This window comes from Anoplolepis gracilipes, chromosome 8 (assembly GCF_047496725.1).
Source record: "Anoplolepis gracilipes chromosome 8, ASM4749672v1, whole genome shotgun sequence".
NCBI lineage: Eukaryota > Metazoa > Arthropoda > Insecta > Hymenoptera > Formicidae > Anoplolepis > Anoplolepis gracilipes.
This window is the reverse complement of record NC_132977.1, coordinates 10,581,048-10,600,699: the sequence shown is the minus strand read 5'-3', so window position 1 is coordinate 10,600,699 and position 19,652 is coordinate 10,581,048. Positions and strand designations below refer to the sequence as shown.

At 42.2% G+C, this 19,652-nt stretch overlaps 2 protein-coding genes across 5 annotated transcripts in view; one reads left to right on the top strand and one right to left on the bottom strand.

Moving 5' to 3' along the window:
- Ds (dachsous cadherin-related 1) overlaps positions 1–19,652 on the bottom strand; it is a 310,941-nt gene that overhangs the window by 10,658 nt on the left and 280,631 nt on the right. For all 3 annotated transcript variants that reach the window (XM_072898494.1, XM_072898496.1, XM_072898495.1), the window contains 9 exons: positions 17,134–17,542; positions 12,618–12,896; positions 11,473–11,696; positions 10,414–11,080; positions 9,984–10,334; positions 7,379–7,705; positions 6,848–7,292; positions 3,171–4,116; positions 2,513–2,798 (listed from right to left, as the gene is read on the bottom strand). In XM_072898494.1, coding sequence (XP_072754595.1) covers positions 2,513–2,798; positions 3,171–4,116; positions 6,848–7,292; positions 7,379–7,705; positions 9,984–10,334; positions 10,414–11,080; positions 11,473–11,696; positions 12,618–12,896; positions 17,134–17,542 — 3,934 coding nt within the window. The remainder of the gene's footprint in view (positions 1–2,512; positions 2,799–3,170; positions 4,117–6,847; positions 7,293–7,378; positions 7,706–9,983; positions 10,335–10,413; positions 11,081–11,472; positions 11,697–12,617; positions 12,897–17,133; positions 17,543–19,652) is intronic.
- Positions 848–2,758, top strand: LOC140669048 (deoxynucleoside kinase-like). Of its 2 annotated transcripts, none has more exons than XM_072898501.1 (5): positions 848–1,131; positions 1,363–1,559; positions 1,731–1,980; positions 2,065–2,405; positions 2,478–2,758. In XM_072898501.1, exons 2-4 carry the CDS (start codon positions 1,392–1,394, stop codon positions 2,349–2,351), a joined length of 705 nt encoding a protein of 234 aa, XP_072754602.1. In that variant the 5' UTR covers positions 848–1,131; positions 1,363–1,391; the 3' UTR covers positions 2,352–2,405; positions 2,478–2,758. The 2 variants fall into 2 exon arrangements, with proteins under 2 accessions (XP_072754602.1, XP_072754601.1); XM_072898500.1 differs by having other exon boundaries at positions 848–1,207.

Sequence of the window (19,652 nt, the reverse complement as noted above, 5' to 3'; positions counted from 1 at the left end):
TGATGGCATGCTCTCAAAATACCAATAGCGTCGCGCGGTATCAGTAAATGCATTTTTCTTCATTCTTTTTCCTTCTCTCATACATTGGCATGCAGCCCCACTGCCTCTCCTTCTATCGTCGCACGTGGGCGACCTTGAGAGGAGTGAACCCATCATGAAACCCGTTGCATTTCGAGGGGGAATCACGGGGGTAGACATTCGAGAGCCAACGACCAGAATGAAACTCGAGCTATCGTCATCGTGGGTGAAATCCTACCTCATATTGGCGACAGAATTATCATATCATAGGTACTATGCTACTGTCATTGGCAAGTGTTTTAACGAGTCCCTTGCTTTACATTCTAATATGATTGCCTTTGATAAAGATAGAACCATGAACATTATCATACACTGAGAGAATAGTTTGTAATTATAACATTATTTTGCGATGACTTAAGATTGGAAAGAAATCTTGACTATTCGGTTAAGTCCACCACTCCCTGTAATATGCTTAATAGATACAGGATATAGTGAAATTTGATTAAAAAAATTTACAAATGATTTATTAACAGCGCGAGAATAAAAAATTAAATATTAAAACGTTAAACTTGAAATATATGCATGTCAAATGTAATCCAGTTTCCTTAACATATTTAAATATGTATATCCAACTTAAACGCGATTATAACACATCTTTTTCTACTGAATTATTTAAGATTTAGCTAAATGGTTTGCTAAATTTTTCCGAGCATCTCTTATTTATACATTTGATTTTTCCCGCGTGTAGCTTCTAGCTACGCAAGCGCACAGCTGATCGCGCCTACATCATTGAACACATGTCAAACAGGTTATACACGTGACGCACAAACATGGCGGATGTATACTTTCGGCGGGAAACGCATTCCTCATTCCTCGTCCAGCATGCTGCTGTATGTGCAGGGTATATCGAAACGAGTTAGCATCGGTCGATTTGTGTCGTTATAATGCGTGTTTTTCGAACAGTTTTATAGTGTTACGTGACGAATGTATATAATAATACAAAGGATATATAAGAACCGAGTTTTATTAACCTCAAGAAAGTCTTGCACGTTGTCTATATAATTCAATAAAAGGAAATAAAGCGGATATTGTTCATCAAGTTAATTATCATAGGTACTATTTCACTTACTACACTCGAATAATTAGTGTCTTGTGATGCTCTGATAAAACATATCTATGATAGCAATAGGTATGTGTGGGTGTGTTTGTGAAACCTTATTACATTCATTATTTAAAAAAGCAATAAAATTGTTCAGTAGGATGATTTTTGAAAAATAACTCGATTATTAAATCATATTGATTTTTATCGAACAAGTTTATATTAAGAATAATATATTGTTTCAGGAAGATACTGCTACATTTGTATCAAGAACATGGCCTCTCCACAAAAATTTTACGACAATCCATTTACAATCTGTATAGAAGGAAATATTGGTAGTGGTAAAACAACATTTTTGAGTCACTTTCAAAACTTTAACAACGCTACAATTTTACAAGAACCAGTCGATTTATGGCGAAATGTGGCTGGAGTAAATTTGCTGGTAAGTTTTCAGCTCCAATATGTTTGAGATATATATTTTAGATGGAAACGTCAAAGCAGATATATATAACAGAATCATACAGTTTTGAAAAATTCAATATAATTATGGAAAAAAACATCTTTACATACGTATTTATAAACTAATATTAAAAAAGCTATAAAATGCTTTTAGGATCTCTTGTACAAGGACCCAGTAAATTATGCCTTTCTATTTCAATCGTATGCTCAATTAACTAGGCTAAAATTACATACTATGAGCACACCGTCGCCTTATAAAGTCATGGAAAGATCCATATTTGGTGCAAGATGCTTTCTAGAGAATATGAAGCGTACAAATATGATACGAGATGTAGAGGTGGTAATTTTAGAAAAGTGGTACGATTGGTGTATGGAAAATGCTAATATAAGAGCAGATTTAATAGGTGCATACATTTGTTTACTAAAGTAAAAAAAGAAATATTTTTTAACTTCTACTAAATAACATTTTGATTATATTTGCAATTTAGTATATCTAAGAACAACACCAGAAGTTGTATATCAAAGAATGCAAGCACGTGGACGCATAGAAGAGAACTCTGTATCGTTGGAATATCTAAAACAAATCCACGAAATTCACGATGCCTGGCTCTATAGACAAACTTTATTCTCTTTACCAGCGCCAGTTATGATTTTAGATGGTGACAAAAGTCTCGAGGAAATGGTGCCTCAATTCGAGAAATGCAAAGATCGGATACTTAAAGAGAAAATTGGTGGCACAAATGCAAGCTCAATAGTTTTAAATACTAAAGCATAATATTACTTGCAATATAATACGTGACTCATATTTATTTAATAGATGAATTATAAGGTAATCCTCGTAATAATATGCAAATTTTTCACATATATTCTGATATTTTAAAAACAATATTAAAAATTTCAGGTTTTATTATTATAGTATTAATTTTTATGACTTACCTTCTGAGACTGAAATGACACTGTGTTTTGGGAAAGTGGGCTGATTGTCATTGACATCGATTACTCGCACACTCAATGCAGCTGTGCCGGTTAATTGTGGATTTCCTTGGTCGGTCGCGATGATAGTCAGCCTGTATTTCTCACGGACTTCACGATCTAATACTATATTGGTTCTTACGACTCCGCTATATGGCGGGCTTATGGTGAAGGCATTATCCGGATTACCATCCACAATATGATATAAAATTCTGCTGTTTAGACCTTGGTCAGCATCATTTGCTGAAAGCTACAACAGCAAAAAAAAATGTAAAGATGTGTACATTCAATTATAGACATTATTAGTGTATCTATATTTTTATATCTTTATTAACATATGCAATAAAATATACAGAGAGAAAAGCCACAAAGATCTGATGCTTGAATGATTCTTTTATGTATTTACTTATGTATTTAGATATTTCCTTTATTAAAAAAAGTGTATTAACGTTTACTGAAGCACATATGACTCAAATGACTTTTATATATACATTCATGAATAATAAACAAAGTTGACAGTGTTTAGTATTTTGCTTTTTTACTTTAATGTTAATTTTTGAAAAAGTATGTCATACAGTACATATAAAGATAACAATTTTGTAAAATCTTATGAAACTCTTACCTTTACGACGAAATCTCCTTTGACGTTGCCTTCGAGCACAGTAGCCGAGTATTGCGTTTGCGTAAAGACCGGCGGATTATCGTTGACATCGGACAATCTGACAATCACCTTGACGTATGCCTCTAGAACATCTGGTCCCGTCGTTTTTGCCATGACATTGAGTATGTGTCTCGAGCTTTCTCTAGGTTCCTTCAACTGCTGGTCCTCCAGAGATCTGCCCCACGAGTTGGTGCGCGTCGCGTCGTCTGACAATTCCTCGCTAGGCTTCATCGTCAAATCGTTCCAGAGCTCCGCATCGAGTCTTGTAGGATCATTGACGCGCAACAAACCGGTATCTGCATCGATCGCGAAAGTGTCAAAATCGTTTCCTGACACGATCGAGTAGGATACGGGCTGCCTCCTGCTATCGGTGCGCACCGCAATAATCTGAACGATCTCCGTGCCAGCCGCAGAGTTCTCTTGAACGACGACGTTGTACGTATCATTCTGAAATTTCAGGGCTGGCGCTAGATCCACGAGATCGCCAATCTGAAGTTCGATTAAACCCTTGGCGCTTTTTGGCGGATTTCCTTTGTCCCTCGCTAATACCTCCAGATGATAGATCTTGCCATTGTCCTGTGACAGCGACAAGCTCGTTGTTACTGCGCCAGTGCTGGGATGTATCCGAAATTTTGGCTTTTCCTGTTCATGCAAGAACGAGTACACAATATCTCCATTGGCACCATCGTCGGCATCGTTGGCCAATACCCGTAGAATATTCTGACCAGGCTGAATACCAATGGGAACGCGCGTCCGAAAGGGATATTCCTTGAAAACTGGTGCGTTATCATTCACGTCGCTAATCTTGATCTCGGCGATTATCGAGGTACTCTTCGCATCATACTTGCCACTGTCCATAGCGACTACACGAAAGGTATAGCTGCTTTGGCGTTCACGGTCCAGTGAACTATATCGAACAAAAAAGAAAAAAAAATAGTTATAAAATAATTGATAGAAATAAAATTAAAGAAATTGTATAATTTAATAAAAAAAAATACTGCACAATAATTTAAGAAAATAAATTAAATACATTAAATTAATATCATAGTCTGTTAGTTGTTAATAAGAATTATAAGATATAATAATTAAGTGTTAGTTTAATGACGCATTGCATTCGGAAAAAAGTTAATAAGCCATTTCTATGATCCACGTTTTCATTAGAATCATTTATTAAATCTAATTTGCGGATATATATTTCGCACAAAAACTGTATCTGAAAACAATGTTATTATTAGTTACGCGCAACCGTCGAGCAAGAGAAGTTCCCAGCGCGCCTTCACGATGCAATGTAACGCTCGCAATAACTCTTAATAAGCGTGGGATAATGATCGGACGTCGGTAGTGTACGAGTTCGATACGCTTATTTACGATTGCGCGAAGCGAACTGCTCCACAGTTATCTTTCTACCCATATGCAGAACATGTAGTTTTATAAATCTTTATCCATAATACCTAATAGTTGCGCAAAAAAGATGTTGGCTGAAAATAATTTTTTTGAAAAATAAAAGATTTTTGAAAATGTCACTACAAATATATCATTCAAATAGTAAATAAGCCAAACATATGCATATAAAGATCTGAAAGAAATTTAGAAATAGGGGAATGTATGCTATTAGAAGAGAGCAACTTTCACAAAGGTGAATTATATCTGCACACGTCATCTCCGGTATCGTCTCGTTGTCCTTGCCACCGATTCACGCTATTTATCGAGTCATTTTAAAGAGGACTGGTCCTCGTTTGACCCGCACCTGTATCTACCGGGTGGTCCAGGAATGAAAAAGGGAAAAATGTTTCGTACACCTTCTCGTGCCGCAGAGCGGTCAGCTTCCAAAGGTAACAGGGACGACCGTTGTGTAGTAAGAACAACAGCAACAAGGCGACACGAAAACCAGGTCCGTGGCTACTGATCGGAAAGAAGAGAGGATACTAAAAACAGAAGGAGGAGAAAAGAGAAGAGAAGACGAAGAGAGAAAGAATGAGAAACAGAGATGACCGCATTCAAAAAGAGCGAAGAGAGACGATGAAGGAGGGAGAAATACACGCACGGCGAAAGAGCGGCCCGAGCGAGATCTGGTTTTGCATATCAGACATTTTGCCGGCTGAAATAATGCATTGAAATGCCACATGGCATCTCGCTGAAATGACACACGGTTGTCGCGATGTAAAAGTATGCAGCCCCTTCTCCCTGCGCTTCTTCTCATGGCTACCGACACTCTCTGTATCGTCGAGCAGCTTCTCTCGTTCCTCCACGATTTAGTGCTCCCACCCTCTCTCCTCCTACGTTCGCTACGCTGGTACGCTGATCTCTGGGTACACGAGAGCAGAAGTGATAAAAAGCGAAAGTAAAAACGATAAGAGCCACGTAAACCACGACTGCAGTCAAGCAAAATTGTACCGTAATCGTAAATCAAGATCGAGGACCAGTTGGCGACCGAGGATTAAAGTGCGAATAGTCAGTCATTGCGATTGAATGTTGCATGTGATGTTGGTGCCATGAATGTTTATGGCGACTATGTTAATATATAATGCGGCGAGCAAATTGTATGTATATTCCTAGCGTGGGAGTGTTTTAGTCACTTTGAGAGAGAGAGAGAGAGAGAGAGAGAGAGAGAAGATTTCAGACAGCAACATGGAAAGACTTCTAATCATTATGGAACTATCACAACCGTAAAATCATCCATGCATACAAATTAATGTTTTATATAAAAGAACTCGACATTAAATTCAGGTTTCGCGAAGTTTGCACATGTATAAATTAGCGGTTAAGATTTTCTTACGATATTTAAAATCGTACTGAATTGATTATACCGATACCGACTGTACTGGATTCCCCTCGAGATCAAGATTCACAGTTGCTTACATCAAGATGAACCATTAATTAACAAACCATGACCTTGCTATTTGGAAGGATGAACGGAAGTCACGGAAAGTCTTTGCTTTAATGACATAGTCGAGTATCATTTTATTGCGCATGTAATCATAAGAGACACACACACACACACACACACACACACACACACACACACACACAAATGAGAGAAACGGACAGTCGCGGCGAAGAGTTGAAAGAGCGAGTTCAACGTGCGGTGACAAGAGAGGGAAAGAGAAAGACGGAGAAAAAGGAAGAGTATTTTAGTTTGTGTGGACGGGTTATGCATACAGATTCGTTTAATCGGCCATAGAACGTCGTTCGTAAAACGCATCGACTGACTTTATAATTTTACGACGTTCCTAGACCGCGCCGCTCCTTTCCTTTTTCCCCCACCTTCTTAGAGAACGCCGAGCTTTTTTCGTTAAGAACCCATCTCCATGCCCTTCTATGTGTTCGTCTCCACTTGCCACTTTACGACGCTACTACCGACCGCTAATATCCCTCTGGGTGATCCTAATCGGATGTGCAATAAAGATCGCGGTAATTAACGCCAGGATGAAATTAGTCGGTTGGTAGCCAAGATCGCAAAGTAAGCGGAAAGGAAAGAAAGAGAGAAAGCAAGAGAAAAAAAAAGAGATAAAGAGAAAGATAAGGAAATTGAGAAGATCAGAAGGGAAAGAAAATGGCGAGAGACAGTGGAGAGTGACAGAAGACGGAGAAAGGGAAGGTGTACGTAAAAAAGCAAACGACGGGACGTGCGCACTCACCCGGCCGTAGTAATAACACCAGTCAGGTTGTCGACCCTGAAGAGCCAACTTGTCTCTTCGGCGATGGCATACGTGATCTTGCCGTTTAAACCCTGGTCTGGATCTGTTGCCTTTACGGACATCACGCTCGAGTCCGATGCAACATCCTCCGAGATGGTCGTCACGTATTTGGTGGGATGATAATTCGCTGGATAGTTTGACGATCCGTACGGAAAGCCGGTGTGTGCATGAGACTCGGTGTACTGATTCTGAACGAAAGTCGGAGCATTGTCGTTGATGTCCAGCACGATAACAGTTAAATTGCAGCGCGCTTCTCGGCTCGGTCTTCCCTTGTCCTTGGCCGAAATCGTTAGGATATACTTGGGCACGGTCTCACGATCCAAATTCGACATCGACAATACACCGGTGGTCGGATCCAGAATGAATTTGGCGCCGATATTGCCACCTGGAAAAGAGGAAATTGAAGCTTAAACCTTTTTATTCTTATATTTACGATTTCTTATATTAAATGCATTCAACAGGATAACTCACCTACGATACTGTAGAAGATTTCACCGTTCTTGTCTTCGTCAAGATCAGTTGCGGCTATGGTGTGAATCATGGAAGCTTCCTGATTTTCTGGTACAGCGAGAGTGTAGCAGGAACCTGGCCGAAATTCTGGACTGTTGTCGTTCTCGTCCATCACAATCACCTCCAGAGTAGTGACGTCCAGAAGCTTGTTGGATCTCGCCAGAATAGTAACGGAATAACGCGCAACTTTCTCGCGATCCAGGGAATCCCGAAGAATGACTAGACCACTAGACGTAATGGCGAACTTGTTCGAGGGCACGTCATTCGGAATCGTGAAGGTGACGTTACCTGCGTAAAGCGAAATAAAAAATTTATTATACGCTATACAACAATTTATATAAAATTTGCAATCGCTCGTTTTTTCTTTGCAAAAATCATCACCTTGTTGTAAATAAATATCTTTGCGAACAATATATTCTTCATAATCGAATATATATATATATATATATATAGAATTATTGAAAAATTGTAGCATGGTTTTGGTGATTCGAGTGCAGAAACTTTAATGTATTCGACTCTCGAATTCCAGCACTTAGCGAGCCCATGCTCGACGGATTTTTAGCGGGTTTAGAACAAAGGGACGCGACACACATACATCCACTTGTAACGCTCGCGTTCGTGACCACCTTTCGTCGTGTTTCCAGCCCGGTAGCTTCGCGGCGAAATGCAGTTTCGCGTCACACGTACACGGACGTACGAGGAGTCGCCGTGTATGACGGCGTCGGCGTCGGTGTTGGTATAGGAGCCCGGTGATTTGCCTATGCGTACCGCGGCAGGCCGGCGCGGCGCGCGGCGGCACGATGATATACGTGGCCATTGTTTCGCCTCGTCCTCTCTAATACCCTCAGATTCTCCACCCGCTCGCGCATACACCTTTGCAACCTCCCTCTGTATATTATCAAGCACCCAGCTAGTCCCTCGGGATACGTATGATCCCCTTTGGCGGGACGCGTTAATGCGCTGCTCCGGTGTCGCGATAGATAAGCGCAAAACCAGAAGAGATACTCTATGTTGTCGGCTTCAGCGGCTGCTGGTTTACCGTACGAGAAGTACAGACTCTTCCGCGTGGTTTAACTGTTCATCAGACTCAAACCTGCTAGATCAGATAGCTCCCCGTGTTGGAAATAAGTACGCGGATCTAGCCCAGAGAAATGATGTGCAAAATATGTACGTGTAACGATTATACGTGTGAGCTCCAAGATATGTACGTTTAGCAATCGCGTGGAATACTATCGTTTATCAGACGTTCACGCAGCGTAATTGGCTTTTTGCTTATCGCTAGTTTCTTCATAAAAAAAAAAATCTCATCAGATGTTGCTACGAATACACGCGAAGCACGATCATGTCTCGGATCGATATTTCCGGAATGAGCGACTTTCAAGCCGCATGATTTATGATATTTATCAACTCGCTACTTTCGTATCTTACTTTCAAGACACAACTTGTCTCCTAGCCAGACGTTCTTCGCCACAAAAGTACTAATGTATGCCATGAATATGTTCGGTCACTCGTGAAACTCCCGTGACGATAATTAGCGCGAGTTGCCGCACGTCTCGCGAAAGATGACACAACTTGTGTCGTAAATAACACGAACAAGCTCGCTCGCAAAAACTCGTTATTGCATTTTCCGAGAGAGGAGAAGTTCCGAGGACGTGTTCCCCGGGTCGATATTCTCCGAGACGGGCGAAGTCGCTGCGTCAGAATTTTCTCGGTAGATACGTCGGCTCGCGCTTTTTAAGACGAGAAAAGAAACCAACAGAGAGGGAAGTCACCGCAGCGGGGTATTCCAGGGCTTTACGTATGGACGGAATGTATTGCCGACGATCCTCGAGAGAGTCCGAGCCGCGCGAGTCATTTCATTGAATTTACTATAATGCTCGATACCCCGTCCGGATTCAAGGCCAATTATTCGAGGTATTTTCGTAGCAGGGCTTTCCTATTAACCGCAGTGAGCGTATTCACGATTATATTTGCCCTTGCGCGTACAGGATTTGCGCGTGATATGTAGGTGGCATGTGCAGAGCGGCATCTCCGACGTATATTATCTACATCGAAGACAGAGAGAGAGAGAGAGAGAGAGAGAGAGAGAGAGAGAGAGAGAGAAAAGCGAAATCGCGATCAACAAAATGCGAGTGAGACAAGAAAGAGCGAGAGATAGCAGTTGTAATTTCAGCTGCGCATGCCATACACGTCCCTAAATTGACAGCCTTTTCTGCATCGCGCACCGCAGCGACTTTATGCGTGTACCATCGAAACAATGAAGTATATAAAAGGAGCCTCTGTTTTCGACGCTTTCGCGCGTCCTTGTTACGCCTGCTATCGATAAGTTTCGGTCGCGTTTATTCGCTTTGTTTCTTGTGCGGTATTTTATATGTCACGCACACGCATTTGCGTTACTTCACATCATTAACCGGAAAATGGCTTAATCTGGTCCGACGGTGTGGATGTCGTTAAACTGAGATTTTATATTCCAGTCGTGATTATAAGTTTCGTTAATTTAATTAATGTGGAACAGCAAAGATGTACGAGCGATTACAACAAAATAATTAAAAGTCTTCCTTGTTACCTTGATCCGCAACTGCTGGTCCCGCGACACTCAGTACGGGCGCCCCAATGTGCAAGTTTTCGGAAATCTTAGCAATAGGATTAGGCAATAGTAATCGAAGAGGTCCACTTATTTTCGTTGTCACAGGAATCAGATTCAACTTTAATACAGCCTTACGAGGTGGCGATCCATGATCATTGGCCGTGATTTCGAGATCCGTGGGTCTAGTGACGGGCTTTGCGAGACTCACGATGCCCGATTCATAACCCACGGTGAAACGTCCTTCTTCATTGCCTGACGTTATCACATAAAACACTCGACCGTTGTCACCAGAATCTTTATCTATGGCGACGACTCTTACCAGGCTCGCACCTAATGAAATGTAAGAATTTTAATTAGACATCTTATTATGTACAGATTTGTAATACAGCTTGTAAGATAAAACACTCACCAAGTGGAAGATTTGACGCGACAGTTATCTTGGTAGACTCTGGCGCGACGAAGACAGGATCGTTGTCATTTTGATCAAGGACGATGATTCTTGCGGTGACTGTGGAGGCTAATTGCTCCCCTGGTGGTGCGCGGTCCGATGCCTTGAGAATCAAAGTGTAGTCCGCTCTTTCTTCTCTATCCAATTGCTTAGCTAGCGTCAAAGCGCCAGTCAAAGAGTCCACAGCAAAACAACCCTTTGGTGGAAACTCATGTACGAGGCCGTACCTAAGATCGCCGTTCAAACCACTGTCTAAATCGCTGGCCGTGAGATTGTAAATGGTCGAGCCAATCGCCGCTCTTTCAGACACGCGAATAGTTATCGGATCTTGAGGCCATCTTGGCGCATTGTCATTGGCATCCTCTATGACGATCTTCACGGAGACGGCGATGCTTTGAGGATTTCCGATCGAGGTTGTGTCCAATGCACGAATCTCCAAATGATATGCACTTACGTTTTCACGATCGAGGGAATGTGCGACCACTAGCTGGCCTGAACTACGGTCGACGTCGAAAGCTGGAAACTCACTGATCGGCGTCAGCGAATCCAAAGTGAAGGCCACGCGACCCGCAGGACTCGCCCCCGACACCGACCCTACCGCGTGTCCGATACTTGCATCCTCACGCACCTACATGCATTAAACAGGTATTGTTTAATTTCCGTGTAATTTCTATATTTCTTGTATGTCTCGTAAAATTCTCTTCATTCAAATTAACTTGTATATATTAAATAAAATAAAATTCCAAATATTCATGACAGATATTTAGTAATCGCGAAATATGATAAATATTGAATGTTTCTATTTATTTATGTTTTATTTATATTTTAAAAATTACTATAACAGAAAAAAAAGAAATATGAAATATCGAGTTTTCGACAATAAATAATATAAAACAAGCAGTAAAACTATAAATAATCTAATGTGTAATTGCGATCATATACTAATAACATGGAGCAAAAATTAGAAATATTTTGGCGAGTAAATGAATTCTACCAAATAGCAAGGTTGATGGTACTCACGTTAAAGGTAAGACTGCTGCTGGTGAAGGTTGGTCGATTATCCGCGAGTGCCAGGACTTCGACTCGCAACCCACGGATACTGTGTTGCGGTAAATGTCCAGCATCGGTCACTTTTACAGACAACCGGTATACGTTGCGCTCCTCGTGATCGAGCACGACCTTGGTCTTAATCATGCCGGTAATCGGGTCGATGGTGAAGACGTTGTAACCATCTGAATCTCGGTCTGAGGCGAAAAACGGAATTAGATATCGATCGAAAATTTTCTCTAAGATATAAACGAGAACAAAATTTTAAAAAACTAGATAATCTTTTCTGCAAATTTAACACGGAATTAAATTAAATATGTTCGATATAAAAAAAGAGAAGAGAAATTCGGAATAAAAAATTATTCAATATTTGTTATTTAAGGTTCCGAAGAGAGAAGCATGTACGTGCGAAATAGACACCGCGATAGAACACGCAATGAAATATGCTCGACGTAGACGGAGAGGAATACATCGCTCCTCGACAGACTACCTTGAACAAGCAATGTTAAGATTTAATCTTATGATCGAAATTTTCTTTTCGTTTGTCTTGTTGGGTCTAATAGATACACGCGATCGAGAAAATCCACGCCAATCAGCGTGGAATGGATCGCGCGCGCCTTCTTCATAGATGATGCGTTTCTAACAGATAAGAGGGCCGGCGACTGAGAAAAGAACGCTCGCCACTGCTTTTAAGACCATGCATAATTGTTTCTGTAATTGCTGCTGGGTTATTAAAGTCTCAAAAAGTCTCGCCTTTCCACGAGAGGCAAGACAGAAAGCGGCAAGAGAGAAAGACCGACAAAAAACTAAGTCCGCGCTGTCTAATCTGCGGTACGTAAGCACTCCTCGCTATTTCTCTATTATTCCTGACTCTCCACAACTGCCGGCATTCTCGTAACGAAGCTGTGCAATTATTGGCACGTACACAATTACTATAATTATAATTTATATATTTTCTTACTGAGATATAATCATATATATTTGTAAAGCTAAAGCGCATAACCGATTAGTCACGCACAGCAATTAATAAGTAATCGAGATAGAATCGCTCTATCCAAGTGTGTATATATCAAGACACAAATTTGAAATAAATTAAACTAACATTAATGCTAATATACCTTTCAAGATGCTGTAAGTCACCGTAGCGTTTTCACCGAGATCCTTATCCAGTGCTCGCACTCTGGCGACTTCCGTTCCCGGTGGTTGCTCCTCTCTAACGCTGACAACATCTTTTTGAGGATCGACGATTTCAGGCGAGTTATCGTTGACGTCTAAAACCGTGACCTTCAAAGGTACTCTAGCGGCCCTCGATGGTGTTCCTTGATCCCGCGCTTCCAAAACCAATTCATGGACATCTTTCGTTTCACGATCGAGCGGCTCGCGCGTGGTGATCTCGCCTGAAGAACAAAGAGAAGCAGATTAGAAATGATTAATACTTATTGTTAGCCGTAGGCAACATGTATTTGCAAACGCCACGGAATATTTATAATCGCTCTACAAAAAAACCATACTATACTCTCTCCCTTTTATTATTAGATTTTATTAGACAGAGTCGGATGGATCTTACTGGCTGGCTTTGAGACCGATTTCGCGATCGAAATCTCATAGCGAACGGAAGCGGGCACGTTCGCGTATCCGTTCGCATAAAATTCAATACGTACTCTCTTCGTGGATCGCGATCGACTAAACCGACCTTATCAATTTTCCTCGTCGAGAACGGTTAATTGGATAATCGTCGCTCGTAAGATCCGTGCACGCTCGCTCGTATTCCTCGGTCGCGCCAGGGGTTTCATTTTTCGTCTCTCGTTTTCTCTCTCTCTCTCTCTCTCTCTCTCTTATCTTCTCTCTCTTTGCATGTAATAATCGTACTAGGAACGTACGTAGTCGCGCATGTAACGAGCTCCGCCGTAATTATGTCGGGGAGTAGTCACGGTCACAAGGGAAGAAAGAAAGACGACGAAGAGGGGAATAAGAAGACGAGAAAGAGGCGGGAGAGGGCGAAAGCACAACGAGGTAAAAGAGAGAAAAGGTGGAGTCAAAAGACTCGTTTTCCTCCTCACCTCGGCACCAGTCGGCGCATTAATGGATAATTAAGCGGACGGCTAGTCGTGCGGCCAGAATTATTCCAGAATCTGGGAAAAGGATCGGGATAATAATTCGTACGAATCTGTGAGAAGCGACGACTGTATCGGTGTCCCCGGCGACACACCAGGCGGAATCTGGCGTGCCTCCACGAATTCTCGACGTACCTAGTCGCAACCGTCTCGGCGTGGCCTCGGCGACACCGTACTCTTCGCCGTCGACAAGACAAACGATCGACGGGAGACATGCAAACGCGCCGACCGGAGGATACCATCGCGGAACAATAAGAAGTATATCGTAGGACGCGTGCTAATGCATTTCTCGTGTTAGTTTCTCGTGGGACCGCATGGCCGACCTCGCCGTCATGCTCGTAAGAAGAGCGGACTTTTTTCTCTTCGCGTGCCTCTTCCAATATTTGGCAATCCATCGCCGCGATCAGATGTACGAGCTTAGACGGACGATCCGCGTTGTGACGGACGACACAACCACGGTTTCTCAAACAATTCGACGAATAGAAGTGTACCTAGATAGAAAAATCTTAGGCGAGAGTAAGCTCGGAACCTGCTCGGCAACCACGCACGCGAGTTGTAAAGTAGTCGCGCAGCAACCTTATCTTTAATTTGATCATCATTGCAAAATTGTGTATCAAATTATCGGCGCATAGGAAAAAGCTATGGGAAACCCCGTTAAACATGTTTACTCCTGGAAAATATATTGCTAAATAATTCAAGATATCCGATCGACATTTTTACACTTATGTTCAATTATAATATAAATTGACTGTAATCGACATTTATCATGACGAGGTATACACCGGATACACGTAAAACGATATGAGACAAAATCAAATTATCAAATCGAATTTTTTTTTTTTTTTTTTGCACATTGCATCGCAAAATCGATGCGCAATAAAATAACATTCGGAAAGAAGCATTACCGCATTCCTAACATAAGATTACATTTTTGTTTTAGTACAAGTCGCATGAGAGATGTAGATGATATATTAACAAATATCCAATCGATAAATCAACATCGATTGGCTGGTAAGTTATGGAAATTCCTGGGATTGCAATAATCAGCATCGCGTATGCATATCGAGAATTGAAATGTATAAGAGACGTGTCGAAGACGTCACGACTCGCGTGGAAAGAGAGGCGAAAGTAGCGGAATGTGACTTTGACATTGGCTCGACGAATACATCGTCAATTGTATCATGTCTTTGTCAAGGGAGACATGGACGTTTAGCGACTGCAATCATACCCGATACATATTAGGAACTGGTCGGATCGAGCTGACAATCGCTGATATTCTTCGTACTTTTCATCGCGTCTCATCAAGGACGTGCCGTTCCATAAATCACGACGGGTTCGATCTCTCTCGACATTGTGAGCCAACACGCGGGGCCCCCTTAATTGGATGAATGGAGAAAAGGGCGCCATTAAGCGGACATTACGGCGGCGACCTACGCGAAAAGAGCCAAGAGGCATCCCTCGAGGGTTTTCTCAATGGGAGATCGCGGGTTAGAGAGCCCGCGATCGAAGGACAATGGCCGAGCGAAATTTCAACTCACTCCGCCGCCGCCGGTCTGTTGACCGGACAATGTGCACTCGCACCATGTGCAACAGGGATTAATATAGAAGTATTCGTACGACAAGACAGCTGATACTTCCGGCAGCGCGATCGCCCCCACCTCGTCGTTATCTCGCATCTTTTTTTCTGCCTGCCTCTCGATCCGCGCAGTCGGGATGACTCGAGAAGTCCCACCTCTGCAAACAGGCAGCCCGGCGGATACGAAACGAAGAGGAGAGGAGAGGAGAGGAGAGGAGAGGAGAGGAGAGGAGAGGAGAGGAGAGGAGAAGAGAGAAGAGGAGAGAAAGAGAGGAAAGGGCCCGGACCTCGAACCAAGCGTGTACACAAATACTCCCGTGTCGCATGCCAATCAAACCGCGCGCACATTGCGAGGCACACTGCATACATGTGCGTTACGCGGCGTGTGACGAGCCTCGGGCCCAGGGCCCAGGGCCCCGGGCCCCGGGCCCCGTTCCTGATGATTCGTTACACGCCGACTAAGCGAAAGCGCCACTCTTACCGGATTATATTTTAATACCCACGAGAAGAGAGCGTGCACACACTAAAATGAGTTATACGGAGATCGACCGAAGACAACGATCGTGTGATTCTTGTTACTCCAGTCAGTAGTTTCACCAAATCGTCATTGAGTAATATTGTAAGCTGAACAAAATTAGGCATAATTATAATATCAAATGTGATTAACATTTATATGATTTATGTAATAAATATTTTTTTTTTAATTTCCAAACAATTTAGATGGACGACGTTGCCCGAGGAATTTTTTCGTCGATTACGAAATTGTTCAACAATGGCGCGGCATAAAGGGCCGATGGGTTTGACGCAATAGCAACGCGTAAATTACACGCTGACGGTTAAGGTCCATTTAGAAAATGAATAGTCTCTCCTTTTCCCGCACTTGTGACGTTTCCTTCTCGCACCTAAATCGATCTTTCGTTGACTCTATAGCGTTTCTCCATCACATCACGTTGAAAGGAACTCGAAGGGACAAGCTAAAGAGAGAGAGAGAGAAAGAGAGAGAGAGAGAGAGAGAGGGAGAGAGAGAATAACATACCGACGATTCAGACACGAAGAATTAATAAGAAGCTAGCAAAGGCGTGTTCAATTTTTATTTAACAGTCTAAGAACCTGTCTGAAACAGGAAGTAACTGTAGCTGCGAGCGAGGACGCGCGAGATAGAAGTTAGCGTGAAGCGAGGACGGAAAAGAGAGCACAACGGATCGACTAAGCGTTAGACTGATATACGAGATTGAATATCTGGTTAAGAAATAAAAGATTTTGCGGTAGACACGGCGTACAATTACGTTCGTGATGGCGTTTCGACGAAGAAGAGAGAGAGAGATATGAGTTGGAGAAATGACGTGCAAAAGATCGATAAGATTTCGACGAGGCGGATTTATCGATACGACCACGACGAATTGCACTGAGATTGCTTCCGTTTCGCGACATTCCTGCGGCTGCACGTGTAGCGTAGGATGACAGAATACCGCAAAGCAAGGCATCGCGAGGAACAAAAAAAAATCTCAAACCTGCAACCAAAATGTTAATCGCCGGGAATCGATCACTGTCACCGTAGTCCTGAGAGAAGCATGGAATCAGGAAGTTTCTCCTTATATATTTCTTATTCACGGTCGTCAAGTAGCGTGGTCATAAGTCCGATGTGAATTCAACCCGAGAACGACTGAAGTAAAGAATAATGCACTTCTCGCCGAGTTTATTCGACAAAATCTCGACAAACCCGAGTTCGGAAATGGATTCGCCAATATTTTTCTCCGTGAGTTTTCAAGTTGCCCGGGCATCTTCGCTCGGCCCTCGAAGCCCAGGCCTGGGACCGGCTTTTGCAAACACTCAAACTCGTCGTTTCGACGAGAACCCATATATATATCTCTTGGCATTTGACGGCGTGCAAACGAAAGAAGAATGAAAAATATGGATATAAAATTGAGAAAAAGTTTTTTATACCTGTGTCAGGATCCACAGTGAAGCTGCTATTGGGTTGAACCACCGCATATCTGAGAAGGGAGTTCTTGCCGAGATCAGGATCGGTGGCGCTCACGGAACCAACCAGAGTACCCGAGGGAAGATTCTCGAGCAGCTCGAATCCGTAAAACTCCTTCTCGAAGCGTGGATCGTTGTCGTTGTCATCCAAAACTGTCACCAGCACAGAGGCACTCGCGGTCGCTGCGGGAGATCCATTATCGGTCGCGAAAACCGTCAAGATATGCCGATCGAGAGTTTCGCGGTCCAAATTTTGCGCCAGGTAAATCCAGCCGGTGTTAGAAATGATACCAAAAGCGTCCGAACCACGAAGACGATAGCTCAGTCTCGCATTGTTTCCTGTATCCAAATCTACCGCGGTTACCTGAAGAATCTGCAAACAATAAAGAATTTTATTAGTCTATAATAATCATGTTTAATGCGACAATTTAATCTTAATTTGATTTTACAATAATTAAATTAAATAATACAAACAATATTATAATTAAATTATATTTGAAAATATAACATACACAACAGTAATGAAATGTTTCTGAGTGCTAGACGAATAAAATTACAATAAAAATCGAAACGAAAGTAATCGTGTCATCTGAGATTTTTCGCAATCTTGCGAGAGAAGAAAGGAACAAGAATGAGGAAAAAAGACGGGGTGAGAGGCGGCGTCGAGACAAGACCAGTCGATCCGGTCGTTTCGTATTAATTAAACGCACCCAAGGACCACGAACCCTAAACACGTTCCAGCCAGCCGATGTTTCCCAGCGCGGGAAGATAGTGAAGGTCGAAGAACGAGAAAAAGAAAAAGAAAAAAAAAAAGTGTAGGATCGGGAGTGTATAAGGTCGTGTTCCGCGCATGAACCCCTGGCTCACGGATGATGGATGGTAGTAGAAAGCAAAAGAAAGAAGAAGAGGGAGTAAAGGAGGAGAAAAGCGAGACGCTGCGACCGAGTTGTCTTTGCAGACAAAGTGGACCAGGAGGAATATGTGTTACCATTAAATAAAGAAACTTGATGTGAGAGCAGGCGCTAATGTGTCTAACTCTATGTTATTAGTTTATGATGGGTGAAAGAAAGGTTACGCTTACTGCAATCAAGGTACTCTCTCGCTTTAGTTCCTCTTCTTTTTACATTCTTTCCCTCCACTTCCTCCTTCTCATTCCTTCTAATGCACACTAGCGACTAAGATATTATCCGGATACCACCGACAGTTCACAGATCTGTTCCGCCGATAGATATCAACGATACACATATATACGTATCAGGAGAAAGATGGAATGGAAGATCGAGTAGAAGATACGAAAAAGAAGAAAGAGAAGACAGGCAGATGAGAAAAAGAAAAGTGACAGATTCCAATTGCGATGACGTCTCTCACTCTATCTTGTATCTGTGTGTATGCTGTGTATTAAAAAAGTGACATCATTTAACGATATATCGATTTCCTTGCCTATTTTGATGGCGAGAATCTCATCAATATCCTCGTATTTAGAATTACATCCGTTCGTGTCTACTAACGCGAGAAAGCGTCGGGCCTATCAATTGCGCATCAATAATGACCTTGTCCTCGCAAAATTTCAAACAGCTAATGACTCTCAGTCATTTGTTATTCCGAGTCACTCGCTCCCAATTTGTAAAGTCTTACCGCTTATCCATGCTTGCTTCGATTTTTTGCTGCATAATAACTGATATGTGTATATCATGGTCATTTATAGGATAATTCGCGTTTGTAAAAGTATAATTATTATTTCGAATCTGCGTTTTTTTTCAATGCAAAGTTAAATGCGGGGAATGTATAATTCTCTCTCTAGTATTAAACAAATTGGCGCAGTAAAATGCAGAAACTCAAGTTTCTCAATCGAAACGCTATTTTTTTTTTTTTTTTTTTTTTTTTTTTTTTATAACCGTACATGACGTGATAAATCTTCTATCTCGTGTTCAGGTAATCGCTGAAACTTGCTCGTGAAATGATCGAGCGTGTAATGCGCTCCTGCGGGGGCCTATCGACTGTTACCTATCAATCCCAAACGCTCGCAGAACTTGCAATCGGTATCGACTGGCAACATGCCGCGTGCGCACGTTTGGATATCAGATTATCAGGCTTTCTTCCCTATCCATCTACCGGCCCGAACTGGTTCGTCAAGCAACTTTGTAGAGTAGCATCAGCTAATATCTGTGCGGCGCGATGTAACGTTCAGTTAAATCTCTGCTAGTCGGCGCGAGAGGTTAATTCTCCCTTTGCCTACAAGGTGAACTTCGCGAGTCAACGTCTTTTTCTTCCTTCTTCTCCTGTTTTTCTCTTTCCCGAGAAGCTATCCGGAAGAGAAAGAACGACTGCTATGCGGTAGCTATGGCGCGGAGTATGCTTCCACGATACGAAAGGGAGCAAAAGTTCACGAACGCGTTCTTCCTGGTTGTCCTGGATAAAATTACGCATCCCAGAGACGGGATACAAAACGCACGAAAAGAAAAACAAGTGGGGAAAAAAAAGGG

Coding starts and splice junctions, on each gene's coding strand:
- LOC140669048 (XM_072898500.1), top strand. Junction 1,560..1,730: donor TGGCTGGAGTAAATTTGCTG/GTAAGTTTTCAG, acceptor AAATGCTTTTAG/GATCTCTTGTACAAGGACCC. Junction 1,981..2,064: donor TATAAGAGCAGATTTAATAG/GTGCATACATTT, acceptor TTTGCAATTTAG/TATATCTAAGAACAACACCA.